The following is a 16,487-nucleotide window of genomic DNA, read 5'->3' as shown; positions in this document are numbered from 1 at the left end:
CACCAGACAAGTTCCAGTCATCACACCTCTCTCACAAGGGTGCAGAATGGCCCCTACCAATCAAAGATGGCTTGGAAAATGTGCTTAGAATACATCAGCCACAACAAACAGACCCAGATGCAGTAAACCTGTGTCTGGACTATGCTACAGCTACTGGCTACACCAATTTAAGTGGGAAACACTAAAAATCTTTTAAACAGCAGAAAAACAGCAGTGAGACATGGACTAGTTGTCTGATGTTCACTGACAACCATTTAATCCTCAAAGAAACAAATACATTATGCGAGAGAAGTATATATACAATGTCTGTATAGACAAACTCTCGCATACAAACATTCATAACAACAATGTGGTTGTCAGAAACACACACTACTCAGACCACACATAATATGCACCCAACACATAGCTCTACTTATTGCTGAGGCACTTAAATGCAATCTTCCAAAACCCCAAATACTTTGCAGACATTCTATCTGTAAGCATTATCCCCAGCAAACCCAGAAGTAATCAGCAGAAACACCTAGATAGGTTCATAGGTTCATAGATTAGTACTAAGCTAACTGCCCTTGCAAGCCATTTTAAGCCTAGCCAGTTATCCCTTGTGAGACTCAAACACTGTACCTTGTGTTTGTAAGGCAAACACCTTAACCATTAGGCCACCCTCCCAACTTTCCCATGTACTTCTGTAATTGGTTCAATAAGCCCTGAGGATACCATCTGTTAGCACTGCATATACAGCCACACCCAATGAAGCCTCAACTACTAGGTCCGTAAGGTAAGCCAATACACTGCCCAGGAATCTAATCACAGGGGATTCCATTGTACAACATTTTGATGCCCCACTCACTAGGCTAAACAAGAGGAAAATAACAGTAATTTGCCTGTCAGAGACCAGGATCTACCAAGTTACTCATACGTTCAAGTCATTGCACCACAGGTATCAGTATGATTGAGTCATAGTCCATGTAGATGTAAATGAGCTGATATGTACTTCCCTAGACTATATGAAGAGTGATGTTATGGAGCTCTTGGGCTATTTGTCACAGTCTGGTATGTGCCTAGCATTGAGCAGCATTCTACCTTTACCAAGGATGATGCTGAAATATGAACAGAAGATGCTTGACTTTAATAACCAACTTTTTTATGTCATTCTAGTGGGATACAATGTTTGTCAGTGTAGAAGTACATGGTTAACAAACTGCATTGCTTTGCCAATAATGGTCTGCACCTCTGTCCCTTTTAGGTTTTTGAATATTGGATAAAATATTGTCCTTCCACACAGAGCCTTTTTTAGGCAATGCCCAACTGACATACCTTCCAACATAGCAAAATCTACCCAAGGAAACTGAAAGGTGTTACTTGTCAGTCCCAGGAGCATGATCAAGAAGCTCCCACCCTCTGGGGAATGCAGGCATCTGTGCAGTTAATGAGACATGTTTTAAAGTCACAGTGAGTCCTCTGGCAGTGCAAGGCTTCAGTGCCATCCACACATTTAGACCAGTAACCACACAGACAGGGATTAAAGGTGAAGATGCCTTGATCTACATCAATAAAAAGCATACCTCTATGTTGGTTAAATAGGATGATGCACTGACATTCCTCTGTGTCCATATTACCACAGACAAAGTACCATACCATTTTCTAGCAAGCTATAGGTCACCCTCTATATCCTATGAAACTGATAGCTCATATTTATTCCTGTTGGACACACTTACCATTCAACCAAATACCATACTCATGGGGGCTTTAATTATCCTCTATAAACTGGGAATCTTGCAAGACCCCAAATTTGCAGGGGTAGAGATTCCTAAACTTTGTAAACATAAAGCCTTGGTCAAGTTAGTGCTTGCAACTAGTAGAGGTACAAACATTTTTGACCTGGTACTCAAATATATAGGAGAATGCTGACCCACCCTCCTTCCCCTCAGTATTTTGTTCTCTCTGGTAAGTTCAGACCACAAAGCAGTCTTCTTTGAAATAAGAATCAGTTATGTAACCTCAGAAAACTGTGTAACAGTTTTAAACTACTCCAAGGCAAACAACCTTTTATTAAGTGAAAACCTGTCAAAATTTCAGGCCCTTCTAACCCAGATAACACAGTAGCCTATGTGACATTATTCACAAAAGTTCTGTAAAACCATGCCAATGATTGCATAGAGGCTGCTGTGCCTACCAGAAGTAAGCCCAAGACTAACTAAAAAAAAAAAAAAAACCCTTGTGGAATCCCAACATTAAACAGGCTGTACAACAAAAAAAAATCAAAGTCACAGACAAAATTTGGAAGTGTAATACCAGAAAGGATAAAAAACTGTTTCATCAAACTGAGTAGACAGGTAGGATGACTAATTAAATCCAATAAAGAAAATTAGGAGGTAAACATAGTATCCCAGGCCAAGGACAGTCATACGGCCTTCTTTAGCTATGTCCAAAACTCCTAAGGCAGCACACAACAGTATGTCACACTTTTGGTACATGGAGCCATATACCCAGAGCTAGGAGATGTAGCAAATCTTTTGGCTGAGTTACTTCAATTTATGGGCCCCAATAATATCCCATGATGCCTCCTAAATAGCCTTAAATATGTCCTTTTAGGGCCACTGGAGTCACTATTCATCCATAGCATCTGCACAAGCTGCATGACATGTGAATAGAAAACTGCAACGGTCATCCACCTACACAAGGGTGGACCACTGACAGTTCCTGTAAAATACAGGCCCATTAGTCTGACTAGTGTCATATGCAAAGCCATGAAAAGAATTATCATGAAAATAGTCAACAATGACATAGACACCTTCAGACACAATCCATTTAGGTGTTGCAGGCCATGCCTGTTGATCCTGGTGACTTTTTTTTGAGAAGGTAATCAAGGCAATGGATGAGAGCAAAATGGTGTATACTGCCTACCTTAACCAAGCTAAGGCATTTGATACAGTACCCCAACTGGGCATTGTAAACAAATTCATGGAATTAGGCATAAACCCTAGTGTAACTTATTGGATAACCATCTGGCTCACAGACAGGACCCAGGAACTTAGGATTGGAGAGACCACCACTGCAAAAAGGCCAGTCACTAATGGAGTCCTGCAGGGCTCTGTGTTGGGCCTGCTTCTCTTTGGGATCTGTTTTTGGAAGTCAAGGCCAATGTCAATGGATTCTGGCTTACCAAGTTTGCAAACTGGAAGCAATACTAGAAATCCCTAAACATACAAACCTCTTACAAGGTATAACACAGACAAATGACTATCGCCAAAGCCGCTACTTAAAGCTCAGTACCAAGAAATGCATAATAGCACCCTTTGGGAAGTCGGTCACCCAGGGAAATTATCTCACTGATAAAACACCCCTAACAGTAGACAGTGTAGTCAGGTTTCTGGAGAATCATGTAGATAGTAACCTGGCTTTCTATAAACATGTGTCTAAGGTAGTAAGAAAATTGTTCTATGTCACTAAACTTATAACTAAGGGCATTGTGTCTAGGTCCAGGGAAGTTATCATGGGACAGTATTTACTTATCAGACCAAACCCATCATTGAGTAGAACACCCCATTTGGTATGTACCTCTTGGTCAAAGTCAAAGAAAACTTCATTGTCATTCAGAACTACACAGCAGTGTAGCTGAACGAAATTGCAATGCTTCGTTCTTAATGCAGAAACAGTTGCACATATAGACAGAGAAAAAATAATAAAATATCACAGTAGAAATTTAATAAGTAGTAAGTAAAGTAGGACAGCAGTGACCCACACCCATCCCAGAACAATAAAAAGCATACCTCTATGTTGGTTAAATAGGATGATGCAGTGACATTCCTCTGTGTCCATATTACCACAGACAAAGTACCATACCATTTTCTAGCAAGCTATAGGTCACCCTCTATATCCTATGAAACTGATAGCTCATACTTAGTCCTGTTGGACACACTTACCATTCAACCAAATACCATACTCACGGGGGCTTTAATTATCCTCTATAAACTGGGAATCCTGCAAGACCCCCAATTTGCAGGGGTAGAGATTCCTAAACTTTGTAAACATAAAGCCTTGGTCAAGTTAGTGCTTGCAACTTGTAGAGGTACAAACATTTTTGACCTGGTACTCAAATATATAGGAGAATGCTGACCCACCCTCCTTCCCCTCAGTATTTTGTTCTCTCTGGTAAGTTCAGACCACAAAGCAGTCTTCTTTGACATAAGAATCAGTTATGTAACCTCAGAAAACTGTGTAACAGTTTTAAACTACTCCAAGGCAAACAACCTTTTATTAAGTGAAAACCTGTCAAAATTTCAGGCCCCTCCAACCCAGATAACACAGTAGCCTATGTGACATTATTCACAAAAGTTCTGTAAAACCATGCCAATGATTGCATAGAGGCTGCTGTGCCTACCAGAAGTAAGCCCAAGACTAACTAAAAAAAAAAAAAAAACCCTTGTGGAATCCCAACATTAAACAGGCTGCACAACAAAAAAAAAAATCAAAGTCACAGACAAAATTTGGAAGTGCAATACCAGAAAGGATAAAAAACTGTTTCATCAAACTGAGTAGACAGGTAGGATGACTAATTAAATCCAACAAAGAAAATTAGGAGGTAAACATAGTATCCCAGGCCAAGGACAGCCATACGGCCTTCTTTAGCTATGTCCAAAATTCCTAAGGCAGCACACAACAGTATGTCACACTTTTGGTACATGGAGCCATATACCCAGAGCTAGGAGATGTAGCAAATCTTTTGGCTGAGTTACTTCAATTTATGGGCCCCAATAATATCCCATGATGCCTCCTAAATAGCCTTAAATATGTCATTTTAGGGCCACTGGAGTCACTATTCATCCATAGCATCTGCACAAGCTGCATGACATGTGAATAGAAAACTGCAACGGTCATCCACCTACACAAGGGTGGACCACTGACAGTTCCTGTGAAATACAGGCCCATTAGTCTGACTAGTGTCATATGCAAAGCCATGAAAAGAATTATCATGAAAATAGCCAACAATGACATAGACACCTTCAGACACAATCCATTTTGGTGTTGCAGGCCATGCCTGTTGATCCTGGTGACTTTTTTTTGAGAAGGTAATCAAGGCAATGGATGAGAGCAAAATGGTGTATACTGCCTACCTTAACCAAGCTAAGGCATTTGATACAGTACCCCAACTGGGCATTGTAAACAAATTCATGGAATTAGGCATAAACCCTAGTGTAACTTATTGGATAACCATCTGGCTCACAGACAGGACCCAGGAACTTAGGATTGGAGAGACCACCACCGCAAAAAGGCCAGTCACCAATGGAGTCCTGCAGGGCTCTGTGTTGGGCCTGCTTCTCTTTGGGATCTGTTTTTGGAAGTCAAGGCCAATGTCAATGGATTCTGGCTTACCAAGTTTGCAAACTGGAAGCAATACTAGAAATCCCTAAACATACAAACCTCTTACAAGGTATAACACAGACAAATGACTATCGCCAAAGCCACTACTTAAAGCTCAGTACCAAGAAATGCATAATAGCACCCTTTGGGAAGTCGGTCACCCAGGGAAATTATCTCACTGATAAAACACCCCTAACAGTAGACAGTGTAGTCAGGTTTCTGGAGAATCATGTAGATAGTAACCTGGCTTTCTATAAACATGTGTCTAAGGTAGTAAGAAAATTGTTCTATGTCACTAAACTTATAACTAAGGGCATTGCGTCTAGGTCCAGGGAAGTTATCATGGGACAGTATTTACTTATCAGACCAAACCCATCATTGAGTAGAACACCCCATTTGGTATGTACCTCTTGGTCAAAGTCAAAGAAAACTTCATTGTCATTCAGAACTACACAGCAGTGTAGCTGAACGAAATTGCAATGCTTCGTTCTTAATGCAGAAACAGTTGCACATATAGACAGAGAAAAAATAATAAAATATCATAGTAGAAATTTAATAAGTAGTAAGTAAAGTAGGACAGCAGTGACCCACACCCATCCCAGAACAGGAGACAAGGAACAATACGAAGGTAATATTGTCAAAGTAAAATTGAAACAATAGCAGCATATCTAAGATTAGACTGAATTATTGCACAGTTTGTATATTGCACTTTACAGTCCTTCAGTGTGGTAGGTGAGCTACCTTAGTATTGCATTTGGTTTTTGCACATCCATAAATAAGCCACTTGATAGGCTAGTTATGTAACAGAAGTCATATACCTGACCAGAACGTCCACTGAGGTTCCTCACAAAAAGAATACAAAATTTGAACACGCAACATCTTATGCAAATTGCCTGAAAGCCCTGTTCCTATTCTATGTTTCCTACAGACTGGTGAGAGGTGATTTATGCCTGGCATATAAGGCCTTTTATTTTATTTATTTCAGTTTGATGACCGGGGAAGTCCACTGGGCTAAGAAGAGCCCATCTTCAGTGGAAGCCCGGGGAGAAAAGCTCCATTGACGATTACAGACAAGACATAGACATACACAAAGCAAAGTAGTCATGTACATCATGCTGAGAATACACTCTGATACATTTGAAGAATATAAACTAGAATACAGAACAAAATATACAAAACAGGAGAAGTCACCTTTGAAATTTTTGACTATACAATATTAAATGCATTTACCGAAATATTAATTTATAACATAGTAAACCATGGTGCAGCAAAAACAGTCTAATAGTAATAGAGTGTGGATCCCACTGTGACGCACCTTTTGCATATCCACAAAATGAATATCACCATCGCTGCTAGATCTGATGTCTTTTCCTCAGTGTATGGGTCTTCTGATCAGACTCTGGGCACTTCCAAACTTTGGGTCCAGTGCTTAGGATTCTCCCCTTGCCCATAATACCTTCAAATGGAATAAGCTACTTCAGATTGACTTTGCCTTACGGACCTATACCAATAGACACAATTTTAGGGAAAGATGAAAAGAAACCAGTTGAGTTGGCCTTTTTTTTACTGTAAAAAAATCCCTCTAGGAACCAAGGCCAGGTCAGCCAGACCATAGCATGAATAAGAGGCAGAAGTAAAGATAAACATATGGATGTGGGAAGTTGAGGAAGGAAAGAGACAAACAACACAGGTCTATCATTATGGTGAGTACATAACTTCTGTATCTGATGTTACCTGTTCCATCCATTCCTCAGTTTATGGGACAGAGTCCCCAGCTACTGTAACACCTTTGTGCTTTTATGGAAAGATATTCCAGAACTTAGCCAACCTAAGGGAGGCTCTAGATCTGGATTGTATGTCACACTTGTAATGGTGAATGAAGATATGAACCCTGGATCAGGTAGTCACAGCAGGAATGTCATGACAAGGTACTCTGGCAAAGAAAGCTGTAGGAAAAAAAAACACTGACCTAGTTGAGTAAGATTTTGAAGGTGTAGATAATGATAAACCCCTCTATTTTTAATCATGAGAAATACATTTGGAAAGCCAGTGGAGAGGGTAACTTTGGATATCCCCTTTTCCATCTTAACCAGGGGGGAAAAAAGATATAAAGAACCAAGCAGTCTTCCTGAAGGATTTGGTTTGACGCACATAGAAACATAGCTGGCAGTAAACATCCATTAGGTGCTATCTGAATTCACGTTTGTTTGAAAAATTTGGGAAAATACTGAGAGATTTACAGACAGAATGACAGAAGATTCAGAAGCCACCTTTGGAAGAAAACAAGAGTTAATTTTCAACCACACACTGTCCTTAAGGAAAACCAGATAGGGTGGTTTTGAAGATAAAGCATGAATCTCCAAAATCCTTCTGGCAGAGGTAACAGCAACCAAGAATAGATTTTTCCATGTTAAAAAATTTAGATAAACTTTAGCAGCCAGATGTAAGCATAATGTAAAAATAGTTTGAGGTGGAGGTTTGACTATAAAGCAGCTCTGTGCAAGAACAGAATGAGAAGCTAGCCAGACAGCATGTGAATGCTGTATCTCAAGCAAGTTTTTCACACTGTGCAGCTTCTGAATGGGAGAATTATTTAGTCTAGCCTACCGAATAAGGTAGGTGTGTGTGTGTGTGTGTGTGTGTGTGTGTGTGTGTGTGTGTGTGTGTGTGTGTGTGTGTGTATATATCAAATGCCCCAATTACGGTCACTTTCTACCTTATCCATAAGAGTCAAGAATCATAATCCTCCACACTAACTGCCAGGCCTCCTTCCATTTCTTTCATGTGGATTACATTCTGTTATTGTAAGTCATAGAGTTTCATAGTTTTGTGAATCATTAAAGATTGTGAAGTAAAATGTGTTCTGTTTGCTTTATAAGTGATTCAGAGTAGTCTGCTCTCATCTTTCTCCAGTTTTGTAGAACATCTCTGATTTTTGCCTCTTTATTATGTCCTGCCTTGTCCTGAACCAGGTAATTTAACCAGACAATGCTTAGGAGCACCTGGAAATTTGGACTAGGCTCCTCAGTGGTCCACTGGACTGGAAGCCTAGGAACGCTTACCTTTGAACCACAATAGTTATGGTGTAAAGGAAGGAAATTAATTGTAGTAGGCTATTACCATATGAGCAATATTCTTTGGATTTGATCCCTGGTTTCCTTGTTTTGTTGAATGTTGACACTGCATTTATTATTTAGCTCTGAATAAATCTGACTAACAGTAGGACCTACCTCTCAACTGTACAGATTTTTGCAGATTGTCCAGATTTTTGCCTCATATTTTTCATCCCTATTTCAAAAAATTGTGGTTTTCTGGCAAATCATTGGCAACTTATTAAAGACTGAAGTCAGAAAATAATGACAGGCATTTGAGTTTCAGATTCATACCCTTCAGAAAATTCATGCTAACACAAAACCTATTATTCTGTCAACTTTCTAAGTTTGCAAGAGAAATATTTAAAAATTGTCCCTATTTTTGTGCCTTTCTATCCCCATTATTTATGGCTTTCTCCAGATTTCTTGATTTAAGAGGTTGAGACGTATGGGGCCTACTGTTTTAATTTTAATAGAGGAATACATTATTGTGAATTATTCTCTGTGGTGTGTGTGACATTGTTTGTTTTCCAATGCAAACACCAAACACTGTGTGCGCCTTTATGGTGGTTTGTGTGAAGCAAATTTGAAATGTGACTTTGGTCACTTTTTATTTATATTTTGGCACAGACATCTATGAAGGATGCAGCCAACAATGCAGCTGTAATTGCTTGGTTTGGGCGATGTCTGTCAATATAAATGTACAAATAATCTGCCGCTGACCAGATGCATTTTCAATGAATGTGCACTTCAAGGGAAGAGAAGTTCAGTTACTCATGCTAAGTCTGCCTTCAATGTAAGACTGTTTCATTTAGGAAGTGTCCATTTTTTGATCTGTAAAATATGAAACAAAAGTTTTAAATCAAATCTCTGTAACCATTGTAAAAGTAAAGAAGGAAAATAGTCTGCACACGGACAAGTGTGAACAGTGTTTATTGTAACTGGGGATAGACAGCCAAGTTATGGGACAATGGAATAGCTGCGGGGGGGGGGGGGTTGTTCCATTATCTTGCCTAGGGCCCCATTTGACCTTGATGCAGTTCTGGCCATAAACGTTTTGCTGTTTTACCACACCACCTTTCCTCATCCAGATTTTTCATAAGGACCATCAGTTTCACATGTTTTAGTAAAACATGCTAACCAGTGAAGGAGGTTCAAGAAGTGACAGAGTTCTGTCATAGACATATGGATTTCAAGTATTAAATTAGGTCAGAGTGCTTTTGAGAAATGTGCATTCCCATGTCTTAAATTAGCATAGGAAATACATTGCAAGTCCAGATTGCATCATCTGTGCAGAGATGGCTCAAGTGTTTGATTTGGCTAGTCCAGAAATAGCTGATTCAGTGATGTGGCACTATCAGATACCATATTGTCTAGCTAGTCATCCAGTGATTTGGCTATCTACCATAATTCTGTTGAGCAATATCCACTCTTTCTAGTTGAGAAAGAAGGCCTTCTAGTATCCAGAAGTCCACTAGTGAATTTAACACTGTATTTGAAATTGTGTTAACCAAGTAAGTGAGCTGGTCCAAAGACTCTTTTCTGCCATGACCCAAGTCAAATGAAAGAGACAACTGTACAAAATCTCTTTCCTTATAGGTTCTTGAATGAGCTTATGAATAGTTGCCATTGTACTAAAATAAAGTAGTTAAAGATCCAGCCCTACTGTTCCTTTTTTTTTTTTTATGATCAGGCTTTACTTTGACAAATCACTGTCAACATGGGTAGTAGCTCCAGTTGGTTTTAAGGGTGCCCCAGATCCATCAGCTTTTAGGATTCTTGCTTGTCTTTAAAGAACAACATTTAAATGATGTATGTTTTGTGTTAAAATGAAATGTATTTAAATATTATAGCGCTAGGCTTTTTATGAGAAACGGCTTCACAATGAGTGCCTTGTACTACCTTGTCACTTGAACTGAATGAAATGTGAAGTTTAAAAATGTAGTCTTGATGCAGTCCACTAGAGCCAGATCCAGCACTAGGTGACCTAGGCAGTTGTTTAGGGCCTGCTGGGGGTTGCCACAACATTTAATTTTTTAATGAAGAACAATTACATTTTTAACAATTTTTCTTAAGGAATGCACTGAACTCTTTGTACTCCTCTTTAGACATGCAAATAAAACAATGCATGGGATTAAATGCAGCGCACATTAGAATAGGGAACAAAATGCTGCTGCTGCTTTAATTCACTTCTCCATTGCACTACTTACTACAAATGCACACACTGAGGTGCATTTTCAATGAACTTGAGTTTCAGTGCATTTTCAAGGAATGTGAGATTCTGTGCATTTTCAAGGAATGCTAGTCTCACTGCATTTTCAATGTATGTAAGTTTGAGTTTCAAGGGAAGAAAAGGTGCCTGTTGCTCATGCCAAGTTTGTTTTCAGTGTGCAACTGATTTGTTGAGCAATGGCCACCGGTATTTGTGTGATAACATTTCAAAGCAGTGTTAATTGCACAACAGGTAGCATACTTGCTTTTGGTGCAGATGGCTGTGGGTTCTCCTCCCACACCACATAAATGGATTGCTACTACTGCAGTGCACTTTAAGGGCAAGTGTTGCACTCCTGAGTGTTACATCGTTTGGATGAGATGGTAAACCGAGTCCTCATCTGTTTTAATGGTAGATGCTGTGACATCTTTTACATCCACTTGAGCTATCAAAAAATATAGGGAGAAATCCCCCAATGTCCTGGCCAAACTACCCCAGTAGTATAAATATACCATTAAGGGTTTCCTCTGAAAGGCATTACTAGCCTAGTGAAGAGCTGTTAACCTGGTCAGCAAAGGATATTTAAATTGAACGTTTTAAATTAAATCCATATCTCTCCCACAATTTTAAAAGTAAAAAAGAAAATATTATGTGTGCTGATATTTTTGGGCAGTGTTTATGGTAATGGGGGGAGGAGTAATGGGATGTCAGAATGGCTGTGGGTGAGGCGCCCTGGTCCATTCCCCTGTCTAGGGCATAGTATGACCATAATCTGATTCTAAGTCGAGTACAAACAACATACATACTTTTGTTTTCAGTTTTTCTGGTATTCCATATAAATAAAGATTGTCCTCCTGCCTCCATTTTTTTATCATTAGTTCTGAAGCTAGCCATGTATTTTGCTTCAGGTGAAACTGTACCTGAAATTCCAGTTCTTTAACCGGCAAGCCATATCTCTGACTAGTACTTTCTTACTGGAAATTGAAATAGCATGTAAAGTTATTTTCCTGCATGCCTTTCTGAGGAGATTGCTGAGTTTATTTTATTTCAGTGGTTTAACTCTGCATAACTGATACGTGCTGCAAATATGAAAGCTATGAAAGATGAAACATTTTTAACCTGTATTAAGAGCTTTTCTCCCCGGGCCTCTGCTGAAAAAGGACCCATGTCCAGTCGGACTTTCCCAGTAAACAAATGTAAAATAAAATAAATAAATACATTATGAAGTTGGGGATTCTTGAAGCATGGGCAGTGATTCTTCAGTTATTAGTCATAGCCATGTGGTAGAGGAAAAACAATCCCAGTTTTAAGTAATTATCAAAACGGATTCCTGTAACTTTTTAATAATGTTGCACATCAGTTCACCAATCAATATTTCATTTTCTTTCATTCTGTCAAAATGTAAAATTATTTTTTGAATGAGTAATGCGCTTTTCTGAATAGCTTCTGATTGTGTTGCCATCAGCCAAGATATGTAACTATCCAGAGTACAGAAGCGCAAAAAAAAAAGCACATCTAGTTACATATGTTTAGGACCCTTTCCCCATGTGAATAGTGCATGTGCCATTATAACTTTATTACTGCAGGAGATAGAATAAGTGTTTTGAACAAAACCATGGTAACCATATATTTTGTTCTGTTATAGGTCCCCCACTTCCCCTGCCACTTGGACTACCATGTTTCATTCCTCCTCAATATAACGCCCTGCAAGACTGCAGCCTTGAAGCCCTCAGAAGCCGTCTCCAGGTCCTCCTTAGATTCTCAGATTTAACGTACAAGTCATGGAAACTGTTTAGCCTCAACTCAGGGATGCAGGTATTTAATTTATTTTACTTTTTCTGTTCTTAACATTTTATTAACAGAATGTGATATTTTAAACTGTTGAAAGAGCTTTATTACTATACCACACAAGAAGAGTAGATCTTTTTGAGAAAGTGTCTTCATGATTTTAATGTTTCTTTTAATTAACAGTTTATGGGTTAAGTTTAGAGTCTATAATGACAGGATGCATGATGTAGCAAGGAGCCCTGACTAAGGCCCAGATGAAACCATGTTTTGTTAGTGATCCTGGAGCTAGAAGAACCACAGGAAGAAGTAATCAGTGATGTGAGGCTCACTCATCCCAGAGCAAAGGTGGGGATGTATGTCTGGGGGATGTGTGTCCAGCTAAATGATACTGTCTTGGAGCTCAGACAACCTTAAATGTAGTAGAAACTGTTTAGAGGAGCAGTGAAAGACAGCCACTTGGTTGAGTAAGTGGCATCTCCATGTTGCACCCATTATACACTGCAGCCTGAAGCCGTTGCTGACATGTGCAAGGGATACTTTAAGCTGTTGTTGTTTAGTTGTGTAGCTAAGTCTGACTCTCTGACTTCAAGGACTTTAGCACGAGAGTCTTGTCTGTCATGAACTTCTTTAAGTATTTGCAAATTTGCATTCGCTGCTTCAGTAATGCTGTCCATCTATCTTTGCTTTTTGGCCTAGAAAACCAGTGTTCTCCCACCTCATGAAAATGGCCAGGGACAATTACCATAAATTTCCACAAAGGATACTTTTATTCACACAAGACAAGGGGTCTCTGATTCACCATTGCCTACATATTCTTCATCTGACAGCCTGGATGACAGAATCTGAATTCCTTTCTGGCATGTATTTTCTGAGGACATGCTGCAGGTATTGCAGGCGGCTAAGAAACCTGCTACTAGAAAATCTTATTTGGTAAAATGAAATAGATTTCCTAGGTAGTAACATAAACAGATCCAGTAGCCTGGCCAGTTATTTTACATTATGAAGGTTCGTGGTCTGCACTCTTGTGGGAGGAGAGGCTGGACTCTGCCCTTCTGAGCACGGAATTTCTGGTTAAAGGCTTATAGTGCCTGCATATTTGAACTGTTTCTTACTGAAATTGGTACACCTTGTTTGCTGTAGCATAGACTAGATCCAGGCCTGCTGAATCTAGCTTTGTTTGTATGCTTGTTGTTTGCTTGTTATTTCACTGAAATGCTAATTCCACCTAAAACGCGGCTTTTCAGCGCTTCTGTGGATCCCTAGTGATATCTGCATTGCTTACTGTACTTATTTTGTTGTTTCACTTGAAAGAAAGTTACTGTTTGTCATTTTTGCATTTAAGTTACCTGTAACAGATTGCATTTAAGTTACCTGGCACTTGTTCACTAAAGCAATTATATAAGTCAGCACTAAAAAATTAAAAGCACTACACCCTCACAAACTCCCTTTGAGTACATTGTTCCCCATTGGCCCTTTTTTTCAATTATAAAGGAATTCCCAATACTATTCTAGCATGTCCAAAGATCAGTTGTCAATCTCCTCTCCGGTCCAGCTGGTGAATCTGGGAATCTTGAGGCAATGTTACAACTGCCTCATGTACACAGACAACCCTCTCCTCCTCCCAACAAATTCCAACACGTGAGAGATGCAACCATATAGCCAAACTGGAGGCTAAGCTCTCTCAACTCAGTACTGGCGTAACCAGTCAGGAGGAGAAGGAAACCACACTCACTACAATTCCAGTCTCACATAGACCTACCACGACAGCAAACCAAACACATAAACACACAAAAACATACTCGTAGGCTCTAAATAAAAATCTGCCTAAGCAGCAGAGACCTCCAAAGCAGACACCCAAGCAACCGCTACCCCAAAACAAAACACGTGCAACACATAGCTCACAAAGCCAGTGTGCCGAACAGTCACAGCCATTAAGGCTAAACAACACACCTGATACACTTGTAATAGGTGACTCTATCATCAGGCACACTGACGTCCGCTCACCAGGCTGAACAAGGAGAAGGTCACGGTGAGCTGCCTGTCGGGCGCTAGGATCCGCCACATAACACAAGCACTCAGGTCACTCCAAGGCAAGTACAAATATGACTCAGTCATTGTCCATGCTGGTGTGAATGACCTCAGACGTACCTCCCTGGACTACATGAAAAGAGACATAGAGGAGCTCTCTGAGCATGTAGCCCAGGCCGGTATGACCCTGACTTGAGTAGCATCTTACCCTCACCAAGAATGATGCCACAATACGAAGACAAGATGATCAATTTCAACAATTGGCTTAAGTATTGGTGTCATTCAAAGGGGATCCAATGCCTGTCAGCCTGGGATGACATGCTCGACAAGCCAGGATGCTTCGCTAGGGACGGCTTGCACCTGTCACCCCTGGGCTTTCGGATATTGGCAAAGGCTCTTGCTACCCCCATAGTGCCTTTTTTAGGCAAGGGTCAAAAGACAAACCCACCTCCATAGGTATCACAAGGGATAAGAAACTAAGAGTAATGCTACTCAATGCCAGAAGACTAAACCTCAAGATGCACGCACTCGAAACTCTCCTTAGCATGGAGAACATCGATATCTGTGCAGTAACAGAAAGCTGGTTCAAAGCTCCCGAGAGCACCCCAGCACTACCAGGTTATACCTCATACCATGCTTTTCGGCCCCAAAACTTGGACCGAACCACAAAAGGAGGGGGAGTATCAATATTCATCAAAGATACCCACACCTCCAGGTTGGTGGCACAGCACGAAGCATCAGAGACTATCCATGTGCAACTAACAGTGGGTAAAACTGCCTTCCAGTTTATAGCCTGCTACAGACCACTACCCCCAAACCCAGGAACCCCACTCAGCCTTCCTGAGAACACTGGAAAATATGAAGGTCTCTCCAAACACCATTATATTGGGCAACTTCAACTACCCAAACATAGACTGGGAGCATTACTCTAGCTCCAACACCCTAGCCCAAAGGTTCCTAGAATTTATAAACTCAAATGCTATGGAACAACTTGTTACCACTCCCACAAGAGGGGAAAACATACTGGACCTGATCATCACCAACATGGGGACTCTATGCTCCAGACTAGAAGTGTATCCCTCACTGGTAAGATCAGACCATAAACTAATCTCATTGGATATTCACATCCCGACCCCACCCCCTGCCCAGAAAACCACAGTGAAAAACTTCTCTAAAGCAAATTTCACACTCCTCAAAACCGAGGTGGAATCCTTCAAAGCCCCCGGGCCTGTGGAAAATACGGCCCAGACCACAGAATCCTTTATAAACGAATTCTATGAACACCTTCAGGAATGCATGGATCATGCAATCCCAAAAAAAAACCAAGACCCAATCCTCCAAAGGCAGACGTCCTGTCTGGTGGACCCCAGCCATAAGCAAACTATACAATAGAAGGAGGAAGCTACTACATGATAGAGCAAAATCCCAAAAAGGGAAGGCATCTCTGATCAGTATTAGCAAAAAACTACGGACACTCCTAAAATCGTCTAAGGCCAGCTTTGAGAAAAAAATTTCACAGGACACTAAGGATAATCACAAGGCTTTCTTTAGTTATGTTAGGAACCTGGGTGGGAATTCCCAGATATACTCAGAATTGGTCCAAAGTGACAAAAAATACACTGAGCCCACAGACATTGCCAACATCCTAGCTGACAGGTTCAGTGCAAACTTCTCCCCCACCTCCCCACCAAAAGGGCAAATATCTATCCCAACAGAGTGCTGCCCCCCTGACATCTCAGATGCTCAGGTAAGAGCCGCCCTCTCCAAAGCAAAAAAACACAGCATCAATGGGACCAGATGGTGTCCCGGGCTGCGTCCTACATGAACTCCAAGAAGAGCTAAACCCAAACATAAAACTACTGTTCAGTCTTAGCCTTACTACAGGATATGTACCCAAAGAGTGGCGTACAGCAGCAGTGGTCCCTCTCCACAAAGGTGGTGCCTCAACGGATCCTGGAAACTATCGCCCCATAAGCCTGACTAGCTTGGTCTGCAAAGCTATGGAA

General features: G+C 40.5%; 1 protein-coding gene across 1 annotated transcript in view; it reads left to right on the top strand.

Annotated features, from left to right (window-relative positions):
- LOC122815150 (probable E3 ubiquitin-protein ligase HERC1) overlaps window positions 1-16,487 on the top strand; it is a 5,886,073-nt gene that overhangs the window by 5,483,432 nt on the left and 386,154 nt on the right. The window contains exon 71 of the mRNA XM_044087407.1: window positions 12,311-12,480. Within this exon, the coding sequence (XP_043943342.1) occupies window positions 12,311-12,480 (170 nt within the window). The remainder of the gene's footprint in view (window positions 1-12,310; window positions 12,481-16,487) is intronic.

This window comes from Protopterus annectens, chromosome 1.part1, assembly GCF_019279795.1.
Source record: "Protopterus annectens isolate FY-2018-M chromosome 1.part1, PAN1.0, whole genome shotgun sequence".
Classification (NCBI taxonomy): Eukaryota; Metazoa; Chordata; order Ceratodontiformes; family Protopteridae; genus Protopterus; species Protopterus annectens.
This window is presented reverse-complemented; position numbering and strand designations above follow the sequence as displayed.